Genomic DNA, 15,295 nt, shown 5'->3' on the forward strand with positions numbered 1-15,295 from the left:
TAAGCTCTGCTAACATTGATTTCTGTGTGATGAGATCACACCTGTTAGAGGAAAGTTCAAAATCTGTATTATATTCAAATGTATATTTCCAGGTCTTAATTTCATTCTAATATGAAGGGAAAACCACATGAGTATAAAGGACAGAAACACATTCCCCACACTCACTAGGTTTGCTCCTAGAGATGAACCCTCCCTTTACCATTGCCCACCCTCCTCCTTACGTAGCCCAATCTGTGGTTCACCTTATTTGCTATGAGGTGTTGGCTCATATTCAACCAGACACCCACAGTAACCCCACAGCCTTTTCAGTAAAGCTGCTACTCAGCCAGTACCTCCTCAGCCTGTAGTGACACACAACACCACTTAAGTCCAGTAGCAGAACTTCATACTTCTCCTTCTTAAACTTTTTTGAGATTTTCTTTGGCCCAGTCCTCAAGTTTATCGCGGTCCTTCTGGACTAAAGATCTGCAGTTTGTCGATGGTAGGGATTTTGTCCCTACATACCAAATCGCACTTTTACACTCCTGTTGTCTGTCCTTATTTCCACTTCCGTATGCCCCCTTTTTGTGTTTTAGTTAATTGAAAAGTTCCCTGCTTGGTCAAGCAGGCCTCCTGCTGAAATACCAGATCTTCCTGCACTGTGGGATTGTTCATTCCTGAGCTGTCATTAAGTTTTCTTTAAAAATCTTCAAGCTTTCCTGGGCACCCTTCTTCATGGTTATTATCCAAGGGATTGTACCTACCAATCTCCTGAATAAGTGAAAGTCTGCAGTTCTTAAGTCCAGGATCCTAATTCTGCTGCTCACCTTCCCAGCCTTCCTCCAGATCCACACTCAACCATGTTACAGTCACTGCGATCCAGGCTGCCATCTATGACCAAACCAGCCACAGTCCTTCCCTACTTGCGAGCAGCAGATGAAGAGTTACCCTAACCAGGCTTTCTGGCATCTGCATTACAAAACTTTTACCAATACAGTCTAGAAACTACCAAGAGCACAAGCACAATGCCAGACTGCCCTCCTAGCAGATGTCTGGATGGTTGAAATCCTCCATGAGCATCAGGGCAGAGTGGTTTCTGCTAGCCGTCTGTAGAAAGCAATATCCACTACCTCCTCTTAGTCATACAGTAACAGATGCCCACCACATCCTCAGTGTTCCCTTTCAAATCTTCCGTGGCCAATGCTACTTACATGAAAATTAGCTTATGGTATTTTAAAAGTTCGTGAACATTCCTAAAGCACAGTTTGCTCAGTGCAGAAAAGCCAAACTATCAATCTATTCTAAACTGAGCTTAGGTATCAAATGCATTAGTATAATTTCAATAATGTATTTCAACTAAAAAGAAACTATAACTGAAAAACAATATAGTTTTGTTGGTTTTTTTTTAAACTTCCCATTTACTGAAAAGACACCAAAATAGACAAAACAGCTTTAAAATTCACTACGGCATCTCCTATGCAACTATTCTGAGTCCCTGAGTTTGCCAAGCAGGTTCAACTTCAGCCTTAAGTATTAAAACGGGCAGGACTTTGCAGAACACACCAACATGTATCAGGACAGTAACGGCTGCTAAACAGGAAAATTTAAATTTTGAATTGCAAAATATTAAAACTCAGAAGCTATTTACTGACATCTACTCATGGGAACAACGGTGAAACCCTACCAAAGAGCGTACAGAAGCTTATCTGCCTGACAGCTCATCCCTTTCTTCCAGCTCTATCAGCATGTCTAATAAAAGACACCATTTTTTTTTCCACCAACCTTTTCTATCTTAAATGTTAGAATAATCTGCAATAACTCAGGTGTAACTCCGTAAACTTTCACAGACAACTGGCTTTGAAAATATCCGTCTCCATTTGCTGCCTTCTCAGTTGTGCAGACGCAACAACTGTTTGCAAGGCCTCGCGGTAGATCAAATCACTGGAATTGTTTCAGTGCCCACAATGCAGCCCTGTAAGTACAACTACAGGGACAATGAACAGTAACAGGAATGTTAAGAGAAAGATGAAAGAATGAAGTGTCTTAAAGAGGTTTTGCCAGTGGAAAAAATATTGTCAGAACCACGCTCCCAACAGGTGAACTTCAACAAGATAATAACACAGGTAAAATTAGAAAAGGGAATGTGCTGGTAAGCATTTCTATCCATCATCAACCAGTTCCTTAATCTTTGGACAGTGACAGACCTGGAAAAAAACTCACACAAAAACCCTGCTAAACACATGGTCCTATTCACAGTCGTCTTTCAGATTATAAATTTTTACCACAATCCCTTAGATCCTCTACGCTGATGATTAACATTACAGGATTCTGAAGTATGATACGGTTTTCACAACCCACTGTGTTATACTCGGCAGATACTGTTGTATATATTACTGAGATATTTCAGGCTTTAAACACGGGTTTGATTAGAAATTGGGACTGACTGGGTTTTAGAAAGCATAGGAAGTGAACCTGGACAGGCAGAGCTGCAGAAAACAGCTAATGAAACTAGTATATATTTTGGTATACACAAGTGGCAAAGTATAAGTTGTTTTATGTACATTGAGCAGCAAAGCATACAAGAGACCTTTCTTTGCCTGCACTATCTGACAGGTGACGATTTTTGTTTTTTCAGCTTTTCAATTTTCACAAAATTCAGCATTTGATCCTACCAACCTCTTAAAGCATCTCTGATATTGTGTATTCTGACAGACTTTTTCAAAAGTTTCACATTACTTACAGACAAATAATTAAATGCCAGTGAACTGAATTACACAGAACTTCACTTTGTTCAGCTCAGACTGTTTAAAATAATAATTCATCACAACTCTGTAGTCTACAAAAACTTGATTTTTCTTTAGTCTTTTGGAAGGAAACGTGAAACCTGCATTAAAAAATGAATCTGATATTCATCCTTCCATTTGTTATGACAAATGAAGTTTCCCTCATTAAATGAGTTGTGCAAATCCAAGCCCTTCCTCGCTACTCCCATTACCCTTTAGTCACCGTATGCCTCTGTCTTTCACTTTGAGACTTCTCTTGAGCTTTACCACTAGGTAGCTCTAGCAGTTCCTCCACAGCCCCCGGTGCACTAGCAAGCCATATTTGCATTACAAAGGCAAAGCAAAAAAGCTGAACATGACTCCTTCACATAAACAGGATAAAAACTGACAATAGTTTCTCCCTTACACTTAAAAGGTACCATCACAGAGAGTAAATCCGATCTGGCAGGGATGTCAGATCCAAATTACTGGGTAGAAAACAATTTGCTCTTTACTTGGCTGTTAACAGCTTCCAGCCCTTTCAGAAATATTTTCTTTATCAGTAGGGAAGAGACATGCAACCTCAACACTGCTTACAAGAAGACTTGTAACTACCGCAGCTGCATAGAAATAGCAAAAACACATATTGCAAACAAAATTTCAGACCATCTCTTGGTAACGTCAGTAACCTCAAAGGAGCGATAGGGTCTGCAAGAGAACATGCAATCATCTGTAAAATAAAATTAATTTTAAAAAAAAATCAACTAAAAAACTAAACAATAAATAGTATTCCTAATATCAAGGTCCCAAATTCACAGGATCACAGGAAGCACTATAATGAATGAGATGTCTCAGGTGCTGGGAGGGCAAATATCCCCAATATTATCTCTTAGCATGCCTTTAATAAACTACAAGATTGTCTAGAGCTTTGAGATTTAAATCTTTCTACCAAAACTATTACCATCATTGATTGTAACTGGGAATATTGCTACTACTCATATACATATACAGTGTATTCATGAATATTACTAAGTTACACTCAGTTACATTCCATAGCACATGGAAATTATGAAGTATTTTTAGTAATACTGCATTTGCTACCATTTCATTTTGCTGAATTTCTTCTTGTTCTTAAGGTTACTCATCCCAACAAAGGGCTGAAAAGTCCTGAGCTCCCTTCTTCAGGTGCTTGTTTCACACATTGTTAACTTGTTCCTTTTTATTCTTATTTAAGATAAATAACCCTAGGTGTTTTAGTACTTTGCATAAATAAAATATTTTCTATCCAAAAATTCTTGAAGAAAGTTTTATGGTTATCAATTCTTCAAAGGCTTCCTTCTTCAGAAAACAAACACATATTTAAAGAAATGATCAACTAATAGACAGATTAAAATGGAGATAAATGGTATTAAAGGGGTGTAATTAAAAGCTTTAGCAAGTACCCCACCATGAGAATCACTTGCTGTCATTCTACCTCCCTAATTTACAGCTGCTCATCACTCTCTCTGTATTTAGTAGCTTTGTTGCTTTTGGCATTCATCCAGAAAAGTGCCAGCTACCACAGGCATATGTTACCCTTCGCAAATGCTACTTCTGCTCAGCACAGGCCTGTCATGTCTCAAAGGTCACCAGAGGATACTGCAGGACAGTTCAGGTCATCCTTCCTAATATATGCAAGCTCAAGGTCAACCCCTTATCTCATTACCGTACACTGCAGGCACACTCAAACACGCATCGGCCTTGGCAACCCCTGACATGGATATGGCGTTGCCTTAGCGGAAGGGCAAAGCCATGCAACGCAGAAACAGAAAGCATCTCAAGATAATAAGCCACTTGATGGAGAAGAGCGGTTCTCACAGGTACAGGCTGTGGGGCCGCTCCTTGCTACACTGCAGGTGTAACACTTTGAAAGGGAAGCTATGCGAAGCCACACTAAGCATCCCTGCAAGCCTGTGACTGAATGCCCTTTCCTCTCACGCAATACTCACGAGCATAGGAAGAAATAGGGACAGTAGTGCAAACTGGACAAACCAGCAGCCCGTAAGGTGCTAACCTGTCTCCCAGCCTCCCCCGGGCCGCCTGGCTGAGGAGAGAGCGGGGCTGCCCACACCCCTGGGCCCGGTGTCAGGGCCTGCGGGTTGGCCGGGACAAGGAAAGCCAGGGGGAGGCTGTAGGGAGGCCCGGGCCGGGCCACACCGGGGGGGCTGGCGTCGTTACCTGAGCCGTGCAGCGCCCTGACTTCCAGGCGACCAGACCGCGCCGCGGCCGCGCCGCCGCCCAGCACCTGCCGCAGGAGCAGGCGGACCCTGCGCGCAGCAGGGCCCCCGGCCCCGCTACCCAGGCACAGCACCCGCGACTGCATGGGCTGTGGGGAGATGACCGCCGCCGCCGCCGGGCCGGGCCGAGCCGAGGAGGGGAAGGGAAACGCCGCGGCACAAAGTCCCACCGGAAACTAGCGCCGGGCCGACCGGCGGCCGGGGCGGGTACGGGCCGGCTTGGGTCGCGGGGGAGGCGGCCGCGGGCCTGGCCTGTTAGTGCTGCCGGGGTGCCTGGGGAAGGCGGGGGGCCTGTGCCGGAGGGTTTGGGGAGGGAACCTGGCCGGAGGGGAAGGCGATGGCGGGGGAAACCCGGGTCCCCTCAGCGCCGGGTGGGTTGAAAACCGCGTTCAGTCACGAGGGTTGAGGCATCAGCTCCCAGGACGACGTAATTTTTTTTATTGGAAAGCGGCTGTGAACTCTATAGCTGGAAACGTTTAAAATATTCTGGAAAACAGAGCGTGGGCATTGGTGGCTGAGGTAAACTCATGTGCCAAAGGTATCTCCTACTTCCGATTTCTTAAATCTTGCTGAATTCATGGGCCCTTCTGTCCCAGTGCCAGCCCTCACCTGTGTTCTTGGGACTAAGTTGGTTTAATTCCTTAAGAAGAATTTGACCCAAGTTACTCAGGAGTGATGTTTTGCACATAGGTGGCTTAGATGCAAGATTTTTGTAAAAGATTATGTTATTGAAATAGATTTCAAAGCTGGCTTGTTCGACTAAAGTTACTGCTTTTGGATCTGTGTAAAAGCTTGGGAGTAAATTTTAGAATAATTTGTGAAAGGCTGAAGCATTCACAATAACGAACTAAGCCTAGTTTCAAGGAAAATCCAGTTGAGACTCGGATCTCAGCACCAGTAAAAAGATGGTGAGGGAGCTTAGCAGAACGTAGAAGCCAGAGTCAAGTCCCTGTCTTTATCACCTGTACTTCAGTTTTTAGGTATCTCAGTGTCCATGGGGCTGTGAGAATTTTTCTCCAGTAAATCTCCAATTTCCTGCATATTTTCAGGATTGAACAATTATCCCAGAGGACAACCACTGAAGAGTGAGCTAAGCATCTGTTTAAACATAGACAACTTGAACTTCTAAGCCTCCAAAAGATACTACGAGTTATGAATGTTGATCTAGTCCTAGATGCATTTCTGCAGCTCGGTATTAGGTGCTTTAAACACTTAAGAGAGGTGGGGTTTCATGATCTGCAGCATTTCCCATTGGCTTTGTGTTGGTTTGGTATAAATTCTATTCTTAGTACCTAATATAGGTCTATGAACTTGCTTTCTGGGTCTTAGGGTAAACTAAATTGAAACATCCTTTTATAGATATTGCCCTAATTTCTTGTAAGCTGAAGATTGTGAGTGCTGGAGGCTAAAGACAGGGTAAGTAACAAGAAGGTCTGGCAGAACAGAGTAGAAGGCCAATGAGGCAAAATAACAATGGAATCATTTACAAATATATCTTGCCAGTCTGGGATATTACATTAGAAGATTACATTGATCCTCTTGTCATATCTATAGAAAAAATAATAAATAGTAATAAATTGTAACAGATATGCAAGCAATTACATGCATAACCTCAATACTGAGTAGATTTTATGCTATGCTGGAAGTAATGAGACATTTTAAAATTTTATACAGATTCACAGTAATTTCATACTGTGAATGTACAAAGCCTCCTTTTACCTCTGTGTGTGTGTGTGTGTATATACACCTGTCAAGCAAAATGCTTTAAATTTCAGCCCTTTCTGAGTCATGTACCTATAAAATGTTTTGCTTTTTAAAGCATTGTCTTAAAATTCGGAATTAGTCAACTTTTTCAAAACTTTAAATTCAGCCTTGAGTTCAGCCTCCAACTTTCCATTTGCAGCAAAAGAAAACTATATTTACTGATTTTCAAACCATTGCTGGGAAAGTTATAATGGAAACATTGTTATCTCTGTGCATAATTATGGGGAGGGAAATTTTGTTGAATATATACATGTATACACGCATACACAAACAATTAGATGCACAACTTGAATGTTGCATTGTTTTAATGCTATACTGTCAGTCATGACACCACAAAAAATTAGTATAATAATGTGAACGGATAGAACCTACTTTTTCTTGTATGTACATGTGTATACTCATGTAAAATTTTATCTGGCTATACAGTGTTACATTATTGCTTGAATATGGCATCTGCTTTGCTTGCTGATCATAACAGATGCATATATGCTTTACATATCTGGTACTTGCTCACTCCTCTCTATGGAAAGCACGATTCCGTCAGTGGTTCAGTACTGTCATGAAGTGGAAGGATTTAGCAGTCTGCATCTGGTGTGTTTGTAAAGACTTTCACAGATTATTTACAGCACTGGTAACAAACAGCTATTTCATATTTTTATTCCCTGGCTTAACAGCATTCTTACTTGGAACGTGAAGTTTCTTAACAAAAATACTTTTCCTTTGATTAAACAGAAAAGAACTTACTCCAAAGAGTGAGAGCTCAAAAAGCATCTCCTGTGAGTTGACAGTTTCCAGACTGTTCTCTCTAGTAGCTGTCAACTACTTTGCTGTGTAGCTCTAGCTGCAAGACTAAATTAGACACAGGTGCAGACTATAAAGAACAATGCATCATCTCTGCTTAGTTGTAGCCAGCTCTCCTACACAAGAACAGAGAAGACAGCTGAGATGAAGTCCTGGCTTCATCTGAAGTTCATAGGAAATCTCCTGTTGAATGCAGTGAGGCCTGAATTTTACCCAAATGTTCTGGCTGAGCTACAGTAATAGAAGTAAGTCAGTCTTCATTTACTGTTAATTCTTTGTCTAGAGAGTAGGTCTAATGTTAAACTCCTTTGAAACTATGTCCAGAAAATGTGAAGAGGCAAAAAAAGGAAGTCTACTAGAATTTATATAGTTCCCTAGAGGTGTGGGTTCCATCTGGCGATACTAATGGAGAAAGTCAGGCCACAGAGGCAGGCCTTGATTAAAAATAATTTTCATTCCTGAGATCGAGAGGTTAGTTTGGTATCTTCTTTCAGTTAGGCAAAATTAGTTTCCCTGGTTTAAAATTTGTAGTTGTTTTCCCAAACTACCTGTAATTGCTGAAGTCTTGCTTTAGAGACTAGATGTAGAGAGAATCTGGCTTGTTTTCTTCTGCTGTGTGTCAGTTTTGAACAAATGTAAGTACTGATTTTCATGGAGCCACTCTAATTCGCTGTAACAAGTCTTTGTAATACTAGAAGGTGCTTCTCTTGTATGGAATTGATTTGGAACAATATAAATCAAATAAAAATGGAAATGCACAGCTGTTCCTTTGTTGACTTGAACCCTAAATGTACCCTATTTTAATCCAAGTTGATTTAAAAAATGGATCCACCAATAAGAAGCCAAGGTTCTAATGTAAATGATCTTATTTCCTGGTTCTTGCTTAACTGGCTTTCATTCATAATGTCTGTCTTTGCATCTAATGTTTGTTAGAATATTCACCTCTTCCTTCTGTACTATTATAAAATAAGCAAGTGTCAAAGCTAGATTTTGTACTACAAATGGTGTTTATAATAGATTTTCTTCCCAGAAGAATGTATAATTACTGCCTTTTTAGTTAAGGGTTGAAAGGTTTTTGTTCTCTGTTTGTATGACAACTTCTTTAAAGAAATTAACATCTACTCCATTAGCTTTCTTAGTATCTGTTCAGACCCTTCTGTTTCTGTGTTTGCACTGTTACACTGAACTAAAATAGCAAGTAAAGATAAAGTCATTATTGGTTTTTTTTTTGGTTGGGGTTTTTTTTTTTTTTTTGGTAAGAAGTAATGACATCAAGGTAAGGAGGTTCTTGCCATTTGATTGCTCGCTGGAAGGTTGACCTGGCAGCCTCTAGCTACTTGGAAGTACATTTCTTTAAGATCGTTATTGTAGCCATAAAACCTGTACAACTTTTTTAAAAGTAAGAAGAACAAGTACTCTGCTGAGTGGTACTGCATATTCACATTTGTATATGTGTTACGTGCTCAGAGAGTATAAAGGCCGTAAGTGATGGCATCTGTAATTTCTTATGCCAAACTCCATCTGTTTTCAGTAGTTTGTAACTTCACCATTCTTTAATAATTTGGGCAGAAATTTCTCATGCTGAATTTCTGCCTCAGGCTGGAGACTTCTTTTGAAAACTTGAACAAAAATAGCTTAGCCACTTTTCAGAAAAGAAAAAAAAGTGTTTTACTGAGGAGCAGCTATAAGCCTTGTATGACTGGGAAGGCTACACAACTGAGCAGCTACAACATGAGGGAAATGCTTACTACCTTCTTCAGTGCTATTGGAGACCTGAGGGGACACTAAAGAAGATTAAAACCTCCATCCTGCTTGATAAATCTGCATCTTGATTTTATCCACATGAAAACAGTTTTAAACTAGGAGCTTTACTGTTCCCAGGCTTTAGAACCAGGACTAGAATTCTACAGAGAGAATCGGTCTGGTTTCAGAAAGATGCTTTTTGTTTATTCCAATTTTTTGCCAAATCACAAGCTTCTGAAAACTGGGGAAATGTATTATAGTTTAATAGCTACCTAATCATATTCTGTTTGCATGATGTATGACCTAGTATAAGACCACATCTGTTGAGCCAGACTTCCCCTTCTTCTTTCTCCTTCAATGCCAGGGAGCACTACAGACAAAGACACTCTCTGATGTGCCTTCAGTGCTGCTCCTCTCCTCAGGCTGGAGAAGCAGAGGAATGAGGAGCCAAGCCCAAAGTACAGTTGGAAAATGGTGAATTAAGCACAAGGAACCCAAAGGGAAGGGTGGGTAGGAGGGAGAAGCCACAAGATGGATGTAGGCTGAGAGTAAAAAGCTACATGAACTAAAGTAATGAAGGATGAGGTTAAGACAGGGGCTGAAAGCACCATGACCACTGTGTTTTGCAAGTCTGGGACACCACTGGAGTCCTCACTATTCTACTGCTGACAGAAATAGTTGTGAAACCCACTGAAAATATACTGGCCTCGTTCACTCATGGTGTTAGTCTGAGTGGTGGTGGGGGATCTCTGCTGTCCTGCTGATCCGTTATTTGGACTCTGGGGCAGGAGGGTGGTTCTTTCTATTTGATTTCTGTAATTGTTATTTCTTTTAACTCTAGAAAAATACAAAATGCTCCAGTAAACTGATATAGCAGTTTAGTGATTTTGGAACTGCATGAAGTCAAACGTTCAGAAATTAAATGTAAAAATGGTCTTGTTAGGTTATTAAAATTTAACTGCTGTTTAGATGAAAATTTTCATACAAAATTAGTGAGATGATCAGAAACTGTGATTTCATTGGCTTCACAAATATTCATAGCCTGATAAAGCCTAGCATGCATTAACAATGTGTATGTAGGAGCTAATGGAGTTAGGGAATACGTAGCATAGCTTTAACACTAGAAAAGACAATGACCCACTCAAGAAGAGAAAGACAGAAAATTCACGCATTGAGACCCTGTCCTTCCTGCTGAAGAGGACAGCACCTGGGCAGTGACTACTTCAATTTGAGGAGCTCGGGAATGCATGTTTTAATTGCTAATGTAGGGTATCAGCTCATTTGTGACTTATTCGGTTTAGCTGTACTTGCATCAAACATATGCTCATTGGCAAAGATTTCTGGCGTCCTTGCCTGTGTCCTTCATGGTTGTCAAGATCCTCTAAACCAACTCTTGTATGCTCTTCACCCACCCCAACACTGACATAAAATACCTGCTAAATAAACTTCACTGGCTCGTATTTAGTATTTTACTTTATAACTGGGGTGGGCTACAAGTGTACGCAAAGCTGGTTAGTAGAGTGGATGTGTAGTATCTGGGTAAAATGTGGTAGTTCCATCTTGGTCCTACGTGCCCATACCCTAAAGCTTTTTCGGACTCAGTCCACGGCTCAAAGGCAGCCACAAAATGTTAGTAGAGCTATTACATTAAGAGCTAAGCAAAATATCTGATCAAAGTTTACCTGAAATCTTTATCTGGTTGTTGAAATGGTAAGTTTTCTTTCTCCTTAAGTTGTAAACACCTTGGATTTTCCTAATGTTTATATCTGGATGGATTGCATTTTGCTATCTACAGAATATTGTGCAGAATATAATCTCTAAAGGGTCACTGACAGCATGTGCTGGTGACACAGCATCATCAATAAAATGCCAAAGTTCCTGAAGACAGGATTAATTTTACCCCTTTATAATTCAGTGTCATTCCTGTTCAGTGCAGGCTAATTCCATGTACCACAAAGGTTATTTAAATTTCAGTAAATTGTGAGGCAATCTCACAAGCTCATGTTTGCTGTTAACGAACAAAACTTAACTTCACTCTAGCTGCGGAACTTGCAACATTAGTTCGGTAGGCCCTCAGGCCATTTGTGGGGCTTACACAATCCCAGAAGATGAAAATACTTATTGCCTCATTCCTGAACCTTTGAACTCTCTGCAGGCATTACTTTCACAAAAAATTGTCAACCTGCCTGGCCGGCCATGGGGTAGAGCTGTGGGTGACACACAGTGAAAGATTTAACCCAGAACGAAGGCTGAGGTGAGCACCCAACTGTTCCATTTAGACACTAATATCCTAAATCCTTGCTTAAGGGAGCTGCCAGTGAATCCCCTGCTGGCATATGTTCTGGGTCCGTCTAACAGGAGAGTTCGTAATCAGCAGCCTGACCCCTTGACCTTGTCAATGTAAATAAAATACACAAAATTGTGCCTTCTGTGCTGTCATCCGTGGGAAGAGGCGTTACAGCCTGAGCATCACGAACACCAAATGAAAACCTTCACGGGCTATGCCCGCACGAAAATGCAGATTTAAAATAGCTCTAAATGACCCGGTCTGAGATTTGAAATCCCACACAGAGTTGTATTGATATAATCTCTTGTGTTTAATATAAATTAGGATGAATTAGATTATTTTTTCTGGGAATTTTAAACTGAAAATTGATTACATCTATATTAAAGAATGACCTAATAAAAAATCTTTAAGAAATAAAAACACCCCAAACCAGCTGTCATGAGGCCACGATGGGACTTTTTGCTCTAAAAGAGAAGACCTTGAACATGTTTGATATTCATCTCTCATAAAGTCCATATCTGAAGCAAAGTACAGTCTTTACTTTCTCAGGACAAGACTATTTAACACAGGTCCTCCAGGGAAACTCCGACTTGATTAGAATTCTCTTAGTGTTTTCAGTGATGCAGTGTTGTCTTTTACCAACTAGACAAAGACAAACCTTGGACGATCCGATTGTTGTTTGAGCTATTTGTTTTGCTTCTCAATTATGTTCAGATAAAACAGGTCGAACTGAAAATTAGAAACATTAACTACAGTAAGTGAGGGTAGCTTCCAAAGGAAGAGGCAGGAGATAGGAAAATCTCTTTCTTTTTAGGTCAACCAGAATTTCAGCATGTGTGAATATGCAACTTACTTTCACCTGCTCTCTCTGATGTACTGTAGCTAACTATATAATTTTATCAGTCTGTCTGGGAAGATTCAATTTTATGACAAGTGAAAGATATGTGAAAATGGTAATTATGAGGACATTAAAGTAATGCAGTACATGTTTAGCTCATACATGAGGAGCTGGATATTTTTTCTTTCTTTTACGAGTGGCTGTAGGGGGTTTGCTTTTTAAAATAAATACTTTTAAAGCCCCCAGTGGAGCCTCTTAAATAATAAAAGATCTCAAATTCCTCTGAATATATTGTCAGAATTGAAATACAGTAGCTCCTGTGTTGGAAGGAGTAACCCAGCCCATCTCGACTTTCACTTGCTGTCCTGAACAATGGTCCTTTGCTGTCCTAATATCTTAAATGGATTAATGTTCTAAGAATGCTTAAATGGGATTGTGGAGCTTTCATTTACACTTGGGACACTGTTCTTCTTCATTCACAATTCCTTTCCCAGTGTTCAGCATTGGTTTTGTCTGAAGGTCAATTTAAGGACATCTTAAAAGCCTTGCCTTCGTTTCTACTTTTATTTTCTTACTTCATAGTATGCTGAAGTAGTTCATAGAGCACTGCAAAGCATGTCAGATGCAGTTTTGTCTTCAAAAGCTCAGAATTTAAGGGCTTAACCCAGTTTGCATGCAACTAGTCAGTCACACTTTGATTTCAAAGAATGAGTACGGTTATTCAAGTGGGTAGGCGTTAGCAGAATTGGTCCATGCAGAACAATAAATGAGTTCATGGGAGGGAGGATTTTTTTTTTTTTTTTTTTTTAAAGACTTGAGTGTGCTTGGCCTTGATTTATGTTGCACAAAGAGTGGCTGACAGCTAAGCCACCGTTATGTTGTGTGCTATGGAAGCAGGTCGTGCAGTAGGTAATGAGGGAAAGGTACTAATGTCCTCTTACACTATTCATCATGCTAAATCAACACCTGAAATCTCTTCCTAGGTAGATATACAAAGGGGAGTGGGGATAGGTATGAGCTCCTTTCTTCACTCTCTGAGCTGGTGCAATATGAATCAGCTTGCTGTCGTGCAAGGCAATGCACCCAAGTAGAAGCGTGCTGGCTTGGTAACTCGGTGTGCTGGTACTTAACAGTGAGTCTTATTGTTCTTAATTATTATTCCCATGAGTACTCGAAGGGATTTGAAGACGAGAAAGCGGAAGTCCAGCAAACAGGGAACAAACGACCTGGGTGTCACTTCACAAGCAGTTATGGAGTGTGGCTCACAGCATTTATCTAACTTCAGATTTAATTGTGCAGCTAATTGCTTAATTACAACAGAATCTATTTAATGTCCTACTTAAACAGCAGTGCCATCTGGAATGAGCACAAAAGGCAAGAAAATCAACAGTACAATTTTAATGTAGTCACAGGAAAAAAACTTGTGCTCTGGAAGAGGTGTGCCTCTTCGGACATAGAAATAGTAATGGGCTTTCTCTTCTTCAGATTCACATTTGTAACCTGTAACCTTTTCTCTGCCTATAAAATACTGCAGTCAAAAAGACATATAGCAGCCCACACTAATATTAATAATATTCAGCAACCACTGTCAGTTCTTTTTATCTCCTTCCATTCCCGCATTCTACTTGCTGAGTCCACTTCTTTGGCTGCCCTGCCTTTTGTAACACAAGGTCCTTGGGGCAGGAAATAGCCTTTTTGTTGTGGTTTACAGGTGTTAAACACAGAAGGGCTCTGATCCACTACAGAAACTCTAAGATCATAATACAACTAGCACAAATAAGCCCAAGACACAATTTTTTTTTTCTTCCCAAATCCTTTGAAAAATAGAATAGGCCATGTTATCTTTTAGGCATCAGCACTAGAATATATCTATGCTGCTGAAAGATTATACTTGCTGGAGGCTTAGAAAAGGCATTCTAAATTTCTGACATGATTTACCTGTGCCTAGCTTTACTTGGTTTCACCAGGTCCTAATTTAGACCACTGAAAAGTCTACTTTACCCAGACCTCTGTTCTGAACCAGTCCCTGAACTGATTTGGGAGACAGAAGAATGACTGAAAAACAATACGGTATAATTATATTTCTTTAAAGTGGGAAGAGGATTGAGAATACTTTGCATGAATTGTAGCCCGGACAGCTGATACTTGGGGCAATAGGAACAAATACAAGCTTGAAAGACGCAGTCATCAGGGATGGAACAGGTATTGCTGTGTATAGATTATTCAGTTATAATAACAACATTGTAGCCACACAGTGCAAGTGAAGAAAAAAGAAAAATTCAAGATTAAAGACTCTGCTGACACACAGAAGGGGTAATCCACTAGAGGGAGACAAACTGAAGAAACCGTTGCACTGAAATCACCCCCCCCCCCCCCAAAAAAAAAAAAAGTGGAAGAAATAGGAAGAGTGTGTACAATTAAACACAGTAGTTTTGTTTTTTTTTTTAATGAGTAATTTACTCAGCGTTCTTACTTCCTTGTCAGTATCAGGAAATCTAGATTTTAGTTTCGATTTCTTGCTAAGTGTGTTAGCTCAGGCAAAATGTTGCCACTAAAAATATGACATCTATATTTCACAAACCCTGTTTGTTGGTACTGGAATGATTTCTTATTATTAACAAGTCCATGTGAAAGAGCCATCATTTAGATTCCTACTGTTTCTTGACAGAAGGATTACATAGTGTGAAATATGTTTAATGACAGTAGTATTTTAGATTGCTTTTATAGCTTCAGAAACAATTGTTCAGAAATCCTTCAACAGGATTGACCAACATACAAAGTCTTCCTGATGAACAGGCAAAATAAAGGATTTAGTACAAGACTGAACAACACATAAAGTTGTGGT

General features: G+C 40.2%; 1 protein-coding gene across 3 annotated transcripts in view; it reads right to left on the reverse strand.

The window, feature by feature from the left end:
* Positions 1-5,188, reverse strand: part of VWA8 (von Willebrand factor A domain containing 8) — a 194,232-nt gene extending 189,044 nt beyond the window's left edge. For 2 of the 3 annotated variants that reach the window (XM_054814621.1, XM_054814612.1), the window contains exon 1: positions 4,959-5,188. In XM_054814621.1, coding sequence (XP_054670596.1) covers positions 4,959-5,103 — 145 coding nt within the window. In that variant the 5' untranslated portion in view covers positions 5,104-5,188. Of the gene's footprint in view, positions 1-4,794; positions 4,909-4,958 lie in introns of those variants that run through there. The other variant, XM_054814630.1, reaches the window with a different exon arrangement.
* Positions 5,189-15,295: the final 10,107 nt, after the last annotated feature.

This window comes from Grus americana, chromosome 1 (assembly GCF_028858705.1).
Source record: "Grus americana isolate bGruAme1 chromosome 1, bGruAme1.mat, whole genome shotgun sequence".
NCBI lineage: Eukaryota > Metazoa > Chordata > Aves > Gruiformes > Gruidae > Grus > Grus americana.